The sequence below is a fragment of the Carcharhinus amblyrhynchos genome, chromosome 6 (assembly GCF_965287045.1).
Source record: "Carcharhinus amblyrhynchos chromosome 6, sCarAmb.v2.hapA, whole genome shotgun sequence".
In the NCBI taxonomy this organism is placed as follows: Eukaryota; Metazoa; Chordata; class Chondrichthyes; order Carcharhiniformes; family Carcharhinidae; genus Carcharhinus; species Carcharhinus amblyrhynchos.
This window is the reverse complement of record NC_137329.1, coordinates 126,059,645-126,075,261: the sequence shown is the minus strand read 5'-3', so window position 1 is coordinate 126,075,261 and position 15,617 is coordinate 126,059,645. Positions and strand designations below refer to the sequence as shown.

General features: G+C 43.6%; 1 protein-coding gene across 1 annotated transcript in view; it reads right to left on the bottom strand.

Moving 5' to 3' along the window:
• Positions 1-6,369: 6,369 nt before the first annotated feature.
• pawr (PRKC, apoptosis, WT1, regulator) overlaps positions 6,370-15,617 on the bottom strand; it is a 125,694-nt gene continuing 116,446 nt past the window's right edge. The window contains exons 4-6 of the mRNA XM_080191439.1: positions 14,554-14,710; positions 13,959-14,063; positions 6,370-8,021 (exon numbers count right to left, since the gene is read on the bottom strand). Coding sequence (XP_080047565.1) covers positions 7,935-8,021; positions 13,959-14,063; positions 14,554-14,710 — 349 coding nt within the window. The 3' untranslated portion in view covers positions 6,370-7,934. The remainder of the gene's footprint in view (positions 8,022-13,958; positions 14,064-14,553; positions 14,711-15,617) is intronic.

Sequence of the window (15,617 nt, the reverse complement as noted above, 5' to 3'; positions counted from 1 at the left end):
CTTTGCTAAGCTCACGAATGAACACTCTTTTTCAGGCAATAGTCCCAAAAGATTCTTAATCCATACAAAATCCAGTAATGTCACCACAAACTATCCACAGGAGAGGTATTTCACAAGGCTCCTCTCTCACTCGATAAAGGAAATCCAAAACTTGTAAAAACCACATTTTCTTCTGGAACAGACAAACATTTTTCTAAGGGTGGAGAGAGGCTCACTTTGCTTCTGTCATAGCTCTCCCTAAACATAGCACATTCTTCGGGATATATGGCCAATCTCCCCCTCATACAGTCTTTAACCTTTCCTTAAAACTGTTTTTTATTTCATCTTTAAACCCATCATTCTTCACCTTCTTTGGAAATTACTTCTCACAGAATATTAAAGTTCTTCATATTTTTATGACTGCTGTGTTTAATTAAAATACACTAACGGCTTTGCTTTATCTAGTTATGATCTTTGCCAGATATACACTGCTAAGATGTAAGTTATATACTGTTAACCTTCAACTCATCCCCTTATCTCCTACTGCAAATTTCTATCCGTGTTTACGGCTGTCCCATCCTAACTTTTCTCGTCTTCACTTCAAATGCTACTTTTATACCTAACCCCTTTTGATGGTACCGTCAGTCTTCAGTTCAATTAAATGAGTCACACACACACACATACAGTGTACCACAGTGACATTAGGAAAATATGACATTTCTTTACATCTCTATCCTAATGGAAAAATGAACTATCATATTTCTAAGGAAAGATTTCATTTCTATCAACTCATTTTGCCTGACATCTATAGAATCACAGAACCCCCTACAGTGCAGAAGGATACCATTTGACCCATTGGGCCTGCACCAACCACAATCCCACCCGGGCCCTATTCCCGTAACCCCACATATTTACCCTGCTAATCCCCCCGACACTAGGGTCAATTTAGCATGGCCTATCAACCTAACCTGCACATTTTTGGATATATCCTTAATTTTATATACTAAACTATTACACTATAAGGCACATGCATTAACGTGGCAATAAACACAATCTTTTGCAGAGTAGACTCCATTTCAATCCATTGTCCATGTTTTGAATGTACAATTTCCTTTGAACTTTAAACTCCTGACAACACATCTGCAATTACATTTTCTCATCCAGCCACATGTATAATCCGTAAATTAAATGGTTACGATAATAAATTCCATCTGAATGGTCTGGCATTTCGGTTTTGAAGCTTTTCCAGAAGTTTTATCAGATTGTGGTCTGTGTAAATAGTAATTTCTGAAGAATTGCTTGCAACATAAACCTCGAAAAGCTACAATATTAACACCAGACCTAACATTTCTTTTCAAAGACTGGGTTTCTTTTCTTGATGTACATTCAGCTTCTGTGAAAAATATCCCACTAGCTTTTCAATTTCTGTTTTATTTTCTTGTAACAACATAGCATCAACAGCCACATCACTCTCATCGCGAGTCACTTAGACTGCTTGGCATCATTAGGTGCGGCTGAACCTAATGTAGTCATCAACACGGTTTCAAAACCATTCGATGCATTATGGCACCCCAGCGACAACTGGAATTTCTGGTTCTTTTTCAAGAGTTCAGTTAGTGGAGGAACTACACCGCTAGAATTTGGCACAGCCTTCTGATAGAACCCACTTGTGCCCAGAAATCTCAAAACATCCTGTTTCAGTTGCAGGCACGGGGAAATTTACAAGTGTGTTTACTTGCATATCTCGTGGGGCCAAGTGACCATGTCCGACTGCGAGGCCTAAATACGCAAATTGCAAATTCATCCTCAGCCATGTCTAAGCACCAGATGAGCCTCTTGCAGTTGACCGAACAGTTAAAAGTAGTTTATTTGTTAGTCACGAGTAAGGCTGATCTTAACAGTGCAATGGAGTTAGTGTGAAATTCCTCTCAGGAAACTGCTTCCCATGATTCTTCTGTCACCACACTCTGGTGCCGGTTTGGTACCAGGTGGTTGGTATAAACATTGACTCAGTCCTCTGTTAAGTTTGTTCATCCGTCTTTGCAATGTTGTTGATTCATTTTCATAGCAAACAGCCTAACGTTTAATTGATACAGTCCGCCTGGTGCTACGAAAGCTGTAATCTCTTTTGTCCTATTCGATAGAGACATTTGCCAATATCCTTTCAGCAAATCAGTCTTGGTGATAAATTCTGGTTGCCGTACTTTCTCAATACAATCTTCAAAACACGAGCAGGACTGGAATCAGCTTGTTGTCACTGCATTCACTTTTTGACAATCCACACACAATGTTTGTGTTCCATCTGGTTTTGGTATCATCACAGCAGCTGGACTCCCTGGTGCCATTCTGGAACGTGAATTTGATTTCTTTCTGCTCTGGATAAAAGCAAGTTACTGCGGACGCTGGAATGTGAGACGCAAAAAACACTGGAAAACCTCAGCACGTCTGGCAGCATCTGTGAGGAGAGAAAAGAGCTGACGTTTCGAGTCCAGGCAAGTCCAGGAGGCCTTGGCAAAGGACTTGTAACGTCAGCTCTTTTCTCTCCTCACAGATGCTGCCAAACTTGCTGAAATTTTCCAGTGTTTTCTCTTCTGGTTTCTTTCTGCACTTGTAATCTATAAGGATGTACAGTCAAGTTTGTTTTCCCAGATTATACCCACAAAATAGCTTTGTGTGATCGTTATAGCTTTTCCAAATCACTTTGATATTTGTCTGAAAGGTAACACAGAATTACATTTAGATTCTGAAGCACTTCCTCATTGTCCAATTCAATAAAAGTCAATTTCAGAATCTTTCCTTTCCATCTCCTTTTCCTTATTCACCATCGCTAATTCCTCCTTTTGGTTATCGTCCCCATCAAAATACTTCTTAAGCACATTGACATGACACACAGTCTGGGTCTTCTGTCTGGGGTATTCAATAAATAATTTACTTCACTCAATCTGGTAAGGTCCTCTAAACTTTGCTTTCCAGGGTTTTTTCTGACACTGGCGACAATTCTAACATCTCTTCCTCTGCACCAAAATGATGAGCCTTTGCTCTCTTATTTACACCTGCCTTCCTCAGTTGTTGCAATTTCTTTAAATGTTCTTTAGCCAACTCACATGTTCTGCCTCTGTTTCAGAATAAACTATCTGATAGAACTGCTTTATTTATAAATAAAAGTGAAGCAGACGTATTGTCACTGAACTAATAATCCAAAAACTTAACCAGGGACCTGGATTCGAATCCAGCCACAGCAGATGGTGAAATTTACAATAAAAATCTAATGATGACCATTTAGGACGGCGCAGTGGCACAGTGTTTAACACTGCTGCCTCACAGTGCCAGGGACCCGAGTTCGATCCTGGCCTTGGGTGACTGTGTGGAGTTTGCATGTTCTCCCGTGTCTGCGTGTGTTTCTTCCCGGTGCTCCGGTTTTCTCCCAAGTCCAAAGGTGCGCGGGTTGGGTTGATTGGCTGTGCTCAATTGCCTGATAGTGTCAGGGGGATTAGCAGGATAAATAAATGGGGTTATGGGGATAGGGCCTGCGTGGGATTGTGGTCAGTACCGACTTGATGGGCTGAATGGCCTCCTTTTGCACTGTAGGGATTCTATTCTATTCTATTTGTCATAAAAACCCATCTTGTTCACTAATGTCCTTTAGGGAAGTAAATCTGCCGTCCTTACCTGGTCTGGCCCACCTGTGATTCCAGACCCACAGCAACTGCCCTCTGGAATGGAGGACATTTAGGGACAGGCAGGAAACAGTGGCTCAGTCACAGACATCCACATCCAGTAAAATGCTGTAACTCCAGTCACACACACACACACACACACACACACACACACAGAGCCAGGTCCACAGTATACCACAGCCATATTTGGAAAATATGATATTTCTTTACAAAAAGAACTAGAGGCACTTGAGGAAAATTGTTTTGCGAATGGTTAGGATTTGGGATGCACTGCCTGAGAGCATGGTGGCGACAGGTTCCATACTAGCCTTGAAAAGGGAATAAATACCTGATGGAGAAAAATATTGAAGGCGTACGCGGTGTACGGGGCAGCGAGTGTGCGCTAACGGGATTGCTGTTTCAAATCGCCAGCTGAGATTCAATGGGATGAATGGTCTTCTTTGGCGTTGAACTCTTCGACTTGGAACAAGAGTCTATCTGCCTGTTTAGCTAATGGAAGGATCCCAGAGCATGGTTCCAGCAGCAGACAGCTCTCTCAGTCTCCAAGGCCAACACTCTTCTCTCCAACTACACCAGCAAAGCAGTTTAGTTCATTTATCTGCTCTTTGAGACACCTTGGCTGCTACATTGCAGTTACTCAACACACTTCAAAATTTATTGGCTGTGAAACATTTGGAATTTTTGAGGATATTCTATCAGTGGAAACTCGCACCATCATCAGTGTTTATTGTTAATTACTCCAAACTGATGGGAATGATCACCGTGCTGCTTTATTTTAAAATTAATGACAGCATAATGCTTTCTCAGTAATGAAATCATTCAGTTTCTTCATCAGGACAACCTCTGCTACCCATCTTCATGGGTCACCTGTCCTGAAGAGTGAGGGCACATACCAGAGTTACATTTTCACAAGTTGACAGATCCGATATCAGGAGAGGAATCTATCCCAGCAGAACACTGATCCTCAGAAACAGGCTTACCAAACAGACACTCATTTTGTGAGAGTTGGACCTCTTGCTATTTGGAATAGAAGTCACCTTGTACGATAGCTTGTCTTTAAGACAGAGATGGATAGGTTCTTGATTAATAAGGGGATTAGGGGTTATAGTGAAAAGGCAAGAGAGTGGGGATGAGAAAAATCTCTGCCGTTATTGAATGGCAGAACAGAGTCAATGGGCCGAGTGGCCTAATTCTGTTCCTATGGTCTTATAAGAGCTAAGTGTTTTCTTGACTAGTGGGGATGGGGGTGGGGCGGGGGGGGGGGTGTTAAAGGGGAATTTTCTGATTTCTTTCTCAATCTGCTTTAGGTTTTTATATGTTGGCTTTCGCTTCTCTTTGGAAATCACAAGTTTTCAGGTGCATTGAGGAATTTCAAGAATGATCCCTGGAATGAAGAGCTTGTCGTATGAGGAACGGTTGAGGACTCTGGGTCTGTACTCGTTGGAGTTTAGAAGGATGGGGGGTGGGGGGGTCTTATTGAAACTTACAGGATACTGCGAGGCCCTGGATAGAGTGGACGTGGAGAGGATGTTTCCACTAGTAGGAAAAACTAGAACCAAAGGCTACAACCTCAGGCTAAAGGGACGATCCTTTAAAACAGAGATGAGGAGGAATTTCTTCAGCCAGAGAGTGGGGAATCTGTGGAAGTCTTTGCCACAGAAAGCTGTGGAGGCCGGGTCATTGAGTGTCTAAGACAGAGATAGATAGGTTCTTAATTAATGAGGGGATCAGGGGTTATGGGGAAAAAGCAGGAGAATGGGGATGAGAAAAATAACAGCCATGATTGAATGGCAGACTTGATGGGCCGAGTGGCCTCATTCTGCTCCTATGTTTTATGGTCTTATTTCTGTGTTGTGATAGAAAAGGCATCACATTTATTTTACACAGAAGAGGATGGGCCTTCCTCAGTCTGGATTTTTTCACGCTCTTTTCACCGATCCCCCCGGCTTGCTGATTCTGTTGGCTCAGGAGCAAAACCGAACTCAATCAACCAATCAATCAATCTGGTGGTTTGGGAAACTGCTGGATTGCCGTAGAAACACACTGCTATTGGACACTAACTTCTCCACTGTGTATTGGACCCAGAGTTTGGCAGGACCATAAAGGTGGCATCACCATGACAACATAATAATCATCAAGGTTTACACATGGAAATTTGTCCATGCTGCCCTTTGTTTTAAAACCCTAAGCTAATCCCAACTGCCCGCATTCGACCCATATCCTCCTGTACCCATCTTATCCATGCAGCTGTCTAAATGCTTTTTAGAAGCAGGAGATGAACATTTAGCCTTTTGAGCCTGCTCCACCATTCAATAACATCTTCTACATTAACTCCACTTTCCTGCCCTGGTTCCCTTTAGTGTCTCAAAGCCTTTCGAGTCAGATTTGAACAGATTCAATGACTGCGCATTCACGGCTCTCTGGGGTAGGGAATTCCAAAAATTTCACAAAACTCTTAGGTGAAGACCTTTTGAATCTCAGGTGTAAATGGCCAACTCCTTACCTCAGGCTCCTAGTTCTGGACTCCCAGCCAGGGGTGGACAGCCTCTCGCATCTACCTTGTCAAGCCGTGTAAGACCATTAACAGATAACATTTGTGAGAGCGAAAGGACTGCCTGTAATGAGTAAATGTGTAAAAGATTCAGGGAGCAGTGGCCTCTGCCTATTAAATGATGGTAATGCGAATGAAATAAAGCCATCAGACTGCGAGTCATCACTGTGTTGTGCTTCACAATTTATTTTGCATAAATTTATCTGCAACAGCGCAAACAGATTATAATGTTTTGTGCTTTCCGACGCACTATTCTAATCTAAAGAGGGGAGCAAATATGTGTCCAAAGTTAGGAAAATTAGCCCCAGTAGCAGTCAAAAAGTCACTCTCTCCACTCCTTATTTACACACTGGCTTCAGTCAAAGCCCCAGGCTTTTAATATCCTGATAACCATGTTACTGAAAACTAAAACAACACACAACTTCTGTTTGTGTGCCAGTGATTAGAGGGTCATTCATTCTGGCCTGATAATGGCCCACACGTTTAACATAATGGATTCAGTTGCAAGAAACGCTTTATTGTTATTTTAACGTAAAAATGTGCTGCAAAAGAAATGCTGAACTTTATTTATGGATGTTTGCACATTGAGGAAAGTTAACTTCATGCTTTTGGAATGTAATTTATTCCATTTAAAAAAAAGCTCTTCAAGCTGCGATAAAGAAAGTGTGATAACTGAACACAGTGAAGGCTGGGAAAGCAGTGATGCTCAAAACACAAAGATATGATAAATAATCTCAAAGGTTTAAACACTGCCTTTGTTAAGACCATTTCCAGCACAAGGGAATGTGTGGGTGCGGTTCAACTTTGTACCAAAGTTATAAACTGCTTTCCGGTTCATTTACTTTAATAGTCTTAGAATTAATAAAACCAAACCGCAAAGAGCAAATGCGGAGTTAAGACCCGGCCCCGACTCAGGAACCAAGCGAAGTGTGAGACAGAGCAAGGGAGACAGAGATTAGTTTCTTCAGCAATTCTTGCCCCCTGGTCACTCCAGATTCGGGGCTGGACTCCTGAAATGGGCTACATTCAGACACTATCTACAACAACTGGCCTTGCAGCACCTCCACATCTGCAGCTTAAACACAGCGTGTTAAATCACTGCCCTTGTGCAATCATCCAGCACTGTATCGTTTTAACGAGGTTACAAAATATGGGCAAGGAATATTGTTGGGCAGCTAGATGCTGTACAGGAAAGTCTGAGGATTCATCCACAACTGAAATGAAAAACCTGGCTCTGGACAGCATTGCCTCCTCTGATGAAGCTTCTGTTGAGAGCAGGTGATCCTGAACCTTGTTTGAAATCATTCACAAATGTGAATGCTCCTCCTTCCAATTCCAATGGGAACTTGCAAATGCAGCAAAAATTAGAAATACAGCAACAGCGTAAGAATTGATCCTTTATCGCGTAAATTACAAAATCGTAACCATAACTTGAACCAGTGACCTGTTTGCAAATATATGTTACACAATTTCTTAAGAGACAGTCAAAGGAAATAATCAAGAAATTTAAAAAAATTCCAACAGTTTCCATCAAAAAGAACGGACAAGCCAACTACGAACAAAATATTCAGATTGAATGCATTTCTAATAGAGGGTGTGTGGTATTCTTAGGGGAGAAGAGTGTAGAATGATTTCTCCTTAGTCTGTGTTTGTTTTTTGAAGGCTAACTCCAGGATTGTAATCAATCAGGATTAGCCAGAACCGCGTCTAACAGGAGTGACCGTCTTCTACCTGGTCAACTGGCCAACAACTTTCAACAAGGTTTTGTTTTCCTGCTTTAGTTGATCATTCTCATCTTCAATTTCATCCAAATCCTTCAATAAAGGACAGAAGAAAAAACATGAGTCCTTTTACCAGGTGAACGTGAAGTGTCAGCACAAAACAAATGGAGCATTCGGAACAGGAGGGGCCACCATGACCGTGCTCTGCGTTTCAATCCCATCTACCCCACATCCCACCATCAAAATCTAAGAGAATTGAAAGTCCTGTGGACTGTTCTCCTGCCCCACTGTCTCCCCCCCACCCCGGGTGAGGCCGTCCTCGTTTGTGCGGAACTTGCCCATCAGTTTCTGCTCAGCGATTCTGCATTGTTGTGAAGGAGAACTCTTACCCAAAGATCAGAGGCTGAATGCCTGTGACCGCTGAAGTGTTCCCCGACTGGAAGAGAACACTCCTGCCTGGTGATTGTCAAGCGGTGTTCATTCACCCGTTGTCTCCCCAGTGTACCATGCCTCGGGACATTCCCGATCTTGGGATCATGTCACACTATCTGTAACCCCCATGACTTGCCTGGGTTTGCAAAATCTCACTAACTGTCCTGTCTGGAGACAATATACATCTCTTTAACCTGTGCTTAACCCTCTCTCCACTCACATTGTCTGTACCTTTAAGACTTGATTACCTGTAAAGACTCACATTCCAACCATTATGTTGTAAATTGAGTTTGTGACTGTATGTGCCCTGTTTGTGTACAGAACTCTCACTCACCTGATGAAGGAGCAGTGCTCCAAAAGCTTGTGGCTTTTGCTTCCAAATAAACCTGTTGGACTTTAACCTGGTGTTGTGAGTCGTCTTACTGTGTTTACCCCAGTCCAACACCAGCATCTCCATATCATCCCACAACTGAGCTAATTTTGAATTCACTTTATCACATTACCCTGTATCCCATGTGAATTCCTTTACAAATCTCCCATGTGGGACCTTCCTGAAATCCACATAAACTACATCGACTGCATTACCCTCATCTACACACCTCGTCACCGCCTCAAAAAATTCAAATTTATTAGATTTGACCCCCCTCTGATGAAGCCATGCTGACTATCCCTGATCAAGCTTTGCCTCTCCAGGTGGAGATAGAGAAACTTTGAAGGAGAGAACCTAATAGTTTTCCTACTGCTGATGTGAGATTCACCAGTCTGTAGGTCCCAGTTTTATCGCTACAACAAATCTCAAATAGCAGAATCACATTATCTGTTCTCCAGTCTTCTGGCACCTCCCCTGTGGTCAGATAGGGTCAATGACCCTGCAATCTCCTTCCTTGCCTCCTAAGCAGCCATGGGCACAATTCATCTGGACCTGGGGATTTATCCACTTTTAAGACTGCCAACACCTCCAATACCTTGTCACTCTCTATGTCAATTTGCTCAAGAACCTCGCAGTCTCTCTCCCTAAATTCCATACCATTGTCCTCATTCTCTTGGGTGAAGGCAGATGTGAAACATTCATTCAACACTCTACCAATGTGTCCTCTGGCTCCACCCATAGATTGTCCCCTTGGTCCCTAATGGGTCCCATTCTTTCCCTGGTTATCCTCCTCCCATTGATATAACTACAGAATATTTTGGGACTTTTCACTACTTTTACCAGCCAGAACTTTCTCATATTACCTCTCTGCATTCCTAATTGCTTTCTTAAGGGGCTCCACCCTGGTCTTTCTATTCCTCATTAATGCCTCCATTGATTTGCTTCCCTTGTACTTTATGAAAACCTTTCATTTCCTTCTCATTGTATCCTGAATATCTCTGGTCATCCATGGTTCTCTGGGCTTGTCACTCTTACTTGTTCTCTTTCGGGTGATATGCTGGGATAGCACCCTGCCCATTTCCTTTTTGAATGCTCCCCAATGCTCTTCTGTAGGTTTTCCATTAGCAGCTGTTCCCAGTCTATCTTGGCCAGATCCTGTCCTATTTTACTAAAATCTGCTCTCCACCCAATCCAAAAACTATTTTTTTGCAGCTCGTCTATTTCCTTGTCTCTCACCAACTTAAGTTGTACTGTGTTATGATCGCTGTCACTAAGATGCTCCCCCACCACCACCTCAACCACCTGTCTGGCTTCATTTCCCCAGAATCAGGTCCAGCACAGCTCCCGCCCTTGTTGGGCCCTCCACATATTGATTTAAAAAGCTCTCCTGTGCACATTTCAAGAAATCTATTCCATCCAAACCCTTAACACTGTGTATATCCCAGTTAATGTTGGGAAAGTTGAAATCACCTAATAACCCTATTGCTATTATATTTACACACAAACTGAGCACATATTTGCTCCTGAATATCCCTCCGACTATCTGGGGGTTTATAATAAACACCTAACAATGTGGCTGCCTCATTTTTATCCCTAAGCTCTACCCACAAAGCTTCATTTGATGCCCCCCCCCCCCAATATATCATCTCTCCTCACTGCAGTAACTGCCTCTTTAACTAATAATGCAATGCCCCCTCCTCTTTTACCCCCTCCCCTGCCTCGCCTGAAGATTCCGTATCGCGGAATTTTGAGTTGTCAATCGTGTCCTTCCTTTTGTTCTAGATTCCCTCATCAGAGAGAAGCATTAGTTCATTCCCACTCCACTGAATTCCTGGATCGTTTTAAACACTTTATTCAGGTCACGCCCTCATCTTCTACAATCGAGGGAGTGAGCCAGGTGAGTCAATTTATAATCCACTAATCTAAAGCTCTGCTATCATCCTGATGAGTCTCGGCTGCTCTGCCTCCAAGGCAAACATGTCCTTCCTGTGATTACATGGAAGTGTTTGAAATGATGGAGATCTTGATTGAGTGAACGAGGAGAAACTGTAGGCGGATTGATAAGGAGAGCGCTGAGGTCATTGGCAAAAGAGCTTTGCGGGGGGGGGAGAGGGTGTGGCGACGGTGGGGGTGGCGAGCTGGGCTTTTTTTGGACACAACAAATTGCTGTGATCTGGAAGGCATTTCCTGAAAAAGGGGCGAGGAAGCAGCTTCAATAATAAACTTACAAAAGTGAATGGGATAAATACTTGAAGTGGGGGGTGGGGGGAAGATTGCAAGGCTGTAAGGAGCACACAGGGTAGTGGGACTAATTGGATAGTTCTTTCAAAAGAGCCAGCTCAGACAGTGAATAACCTTCTGTGCTGAAGCATTCTCTAGCTCTGTGATTCTAAGACAATCTGCAGCACGGAATTCTTTTTCTGCGCCCTTCCAAACTCGGATTACAGGGAGGAAGCAAAGTGTGATTAAAAGATCAGAAGTGACCAGCCTGTAGGCTTCGCTAGACATTCCAGGAGTTTGTTTGGCTGCTGAACAAACATAATCTCCTCCAGTGAACATACCCTCAGACTTACAGCTAATCATTTTAAACACCCATTACATGTGAGTGTTCATTTAATATTTTTAGGCCCACTTTCAGGAAGGATGGTGTGGCTTTACAAGGAAGCGTGTTCCTGCCTCCCTCCTCACAGTAGTAAATGTCAGTGTTTCAACAAATAAGGCTGGACAAGTGAACATAATTGTAGTCATGTGCTCAGTTAAACTGAACCACGAGAGGAGATAATTCCAATGGGGCTGTTACTGGAAAAGTTCAGTGCTAATTGTCACAAGGAAGGTAAATGATGGGACGTGGATTATACTCATTGCTTCTACAATTCACGTTCTCCAACCACACAACTCAAAATTACAGATTAATAATGTAAACGCTGACTCTGTGACAATGTGTGTCCACACACAGACATACCCTTACAGGAGAGTGAGAGTGTACACAGTACCAAACGCCAGGATCTGTGCTTTCGGGGAACTCAGCTTCTGCATCTTAATGAAAAGGTTTTGTTAGTTAGCTCACTCAGCATTTTCCACTGGTAATTTTAGTAGTTATTCCATTTTCAAAAGGATCATTTTGTTGCTTTAGTCTGGATTCTTTTCCCCCTTAGCAAACGGTTCATGGTCTCTTCATTCCACAACACCTTCTTAAAAAGGTTTCTGTCTAATATTGTACCAATCCTGAGCTCAGGCAGTTGCTGCTGGCTTCCTCGCTGAAGGGAGACGAAGGCTCGCAGGAAATCTGATTGATTTTTGGTGGGCGGACAATACGGCCAATTGTTGTTCTGATAGAAACAAAGTGCTGGAAACGCTCAGCACATCTGGCAGCATCTGTGCAGAGGGGAAACGGTCAGTGGCACTTTGTCTGAACTACTGCAGATCCTGGATCTGAAGCATCAACTCTGCTTCTGTCTCCACAGACACTGCCCGGCCTGCTGAGTATTTCCAGCATTTTCTGTTTATATTTCAGATTTCCAACATCTGCAGTATTTTGCTCTCTTACTTTGGGGTGTGGAACGGTGACACAGTGGTTAGCACTGCTGCCTCACAGCTCCAGGGACCTGGGTTCGATATCCGGCTCGGGTCACTGTCTGTGTGGAGTCTGTACGTTCTCCTCGTGTCTGCATGGGTTTCCTCCGGGTGCTCTGGTTTCCTCCCACAGTCCAAAGATGTGCAGGTTAGGTGGATTGGCCATGGTTAAAGTTAGTTATATTTATTAGTCACAAGTAGGCTTACATTAACACTGCAATGGAGTTACTGTGAAAATCCCTTAGTCACCACACTCCAACGTCGGTCAGGGTACACTGAGGGAGAATTTAGCATGGCCAATGCACCCTAACCAGCTCGTCTTTCAGTCTGTGGGAGGAAACCAGAGCATCCGGAGAAAACTCATGCCGACACGAGGGGAATGTGCAAACTCCACACCAACGGTGACCCAAGCTGGGAATTGAACCTGGGTCCTTGGCGCTGTGAGGCAGCAGTGCTAACCACAGTGCCACCATGCCAGTAAATTGCTCCTTAGTGTCAGGGGGATAAGCAGGGTAAATACACAGGGTTACTGGGTTAGGATGGGATTGATGTAGGTGCAGGCTTACTGGGCTAAATGGCCTCATCTGCACTGTAGGGATTCTATGATTATTAAATGCTCCATTCTGGAGATTTGTGAGTGTGGTTAGTTTCAACTGAAAATAAGAAAATACTTCTCACTCAATGTCAAGTGGAATTTTTCTGTTAACAAATCTCACTGGGGTGGACAGACACAGCACATTACTGCAATTGGTCAGCGCTAATTTACCAGAAGGTGATTGCCATTTTTAAACTTGGAAATGAAACCGGGAGTCACGCACCGGTCAGTGTTGGTTCGAGATTTTCTCATTTGTACATGGGATCATTACTAGTGGTGTTTGAGAGGTTCAGGTCTTGTGGATGTTGCTGTCCTGGTATTGCACACAGCCAGGTTCAAAGAATTTGAGCTGCTTGTGTAATATGAGTTGTGTGTAACTGCCCAACAAGGGCATGGTTACAGGCTGTATCAGGGCGAAACCAGAACTTTCTATCAGCCTTTGAGGCCGAGAGTACAAAAGCTAAGAAATTTTACTAAACTGACATAAAAAAAACACTGAAAACACTGATCCCCCCCCATCTGTGACTATGGTTTCTAATTCTGGGATATAATAGGGAAGGTTAAAGGGCGGATGGAATAAAGTATCCTGGGAACAGGAGGAAGACCAGGGCCCTGGATTTCCTTCCCTGATTCACAAAACACATCCTCATATTCCTCACACACACACTCAGAATTAAGCAAAAATGGCTCAGTCCAAAGATGTGCAGGTTAGGTGGATTGGCCATGCCAAATTCCCCTTTAGTGTCCAAGGGTGTGTAGTTTAGGGGGACGAGCAGGGTAAATATGTGGGGTTCAGGGATAGGGCCTGGGTGAGATGCTCTATCAGAGTCAGTGCAGACTCAATGGACTGAATGGACTGTAAGGATTCTGTGTGCCGAAGTGGATTTCCACTGGTGCTCATTCTGGGGGAGATCAGGATCATTTGTATCAGGGCAGGAGTGTTACATCATGGAACACACCATCTGTCATTCCAAAACTGGAATTCCTAAACTGGAAGTTGAGAGTTCTTTTTACAATAATATTTTTTCAATTCTACAATGAATTGGCGAATAATTCTTACTCTGTTAAGAAGATCAATTTCTTCCTTCAATTTCCCAATGAGGTCTTCTCTATCCTGTAGTAACTTGACTAGTTTTTGATTTTCCTGTCTTTCCTTAGCGAGATCCTGGCGGGAAAACAAATTTCACATTAACTGCACGTCAAATGATCAACTTACCAAATTGTTCATGCACTCGGATTGGTTTGACATCAATCATAGTAATGAGAGATAGATCTCAGTCTGTGACAAACATGGACAATATCAGGGCTGCAGGACTGCACTGGGAAAGGAGAACCAATGCAGGAAATCCCAGGAACCAAAAGAGGAAATGCTGGAAAGTCTCAGCTGGTCTGGCAGCATCTGTAAAGGAGAGAAAAGCTTTGACAAAGGGTCATCTGGACTTGAAACGTCAGCTCTTTTCTCTCCTTTACAGATGCTGCCAGACCTGCTGAGATTTTCCAGCATATTTTCTCTTTTGGTTTCAGATTCCAGCATCCGCAGTAACGTGCTTTTATCCAGGAAATCCCAGGCGTATCCAACCACAATATTCCTCACACACACACACACACACACACACACAAACACACACACACACACACACATACACACACCGTACCTTTTCAAATTCTTCCAATTTTTTCTCTAATGTATTGCTGAAGGTGGAACTTGAAGAGGTGTTTCCATAACGATTATAACCAGGTCTCTCGGCTCGACCGGAATATCTGCTGCTGGCTGAATACGCTGCGATATCCTCGTCAGGGGCATTCGTGGTGCTGTGTGAACACGGAGGGGGAGAGGGAGGGGGAAGAGCTCAAACGTTAATGGGAAGTAAAACGGCAGAGGAATAAAGCACGGTGTAGCATCACACATTCCTGAGTGAAAGCCGCTTTACTACAGCATTCTGAGGGACAGATCAGACAACGCACCAACATGCTGTAACCATAACCTCCTCAGGTGTGGCCCGGTGGGTAAGACTCCAACCTCCGAAGGTGTGGTTTGGTAGGAAGCACTCTTACCTCGGAGTCAGGAGGTATGGATTAAAATCCCATTCCAGAGGCGTGAGCACAAAATCCATGCTGACACTCCAGTGTCGATACTGAGGGAGTGCTGCACTCCTGCAGGCGCTGTCTTCCTTAATCAGACATTAAACCAACGCCCCCTGTCTCAGGCGGACGCGACAGGTCCCTGGCATTATTATGAAGAAGAACCGAGAGGGAGTGTTCTTCCCACTAAACTGTCTGCTCAATCTCACCTTGACATCTGAGAAGTTGCCATTTCATAAATAGTAACAGGGAGCACACTGCAAAAATATTCCATTTGCTGGGAAACACTGTGGAATTTCTCCAGACAGTAAAACGCACTATTAAATGTTACCCTTTCATCGTGCGTATGGGCACAGTGACCCACAGATATGTACATGAACTAGTGTCTGGGGAAAAGCAGGTCCACAATGTCCATGTTAAAACATTTGCATTTGATCGTCGGTAACATTAGAAATAACCTGCTCGAGCCGGAAGCTGCACTGGTTGCTATCACCAAAACTTGACTAATTCCAGAAGGTGGGAATGAAAATAACACTCGGGGTCAGACAGGAGGGCATCAGACCCTGTTACTGGTTAGAAACAAGACGCAGGGATACAGGGAAAGATCAGGAGTATGGCCCTGAGCCATGAAGCTCCT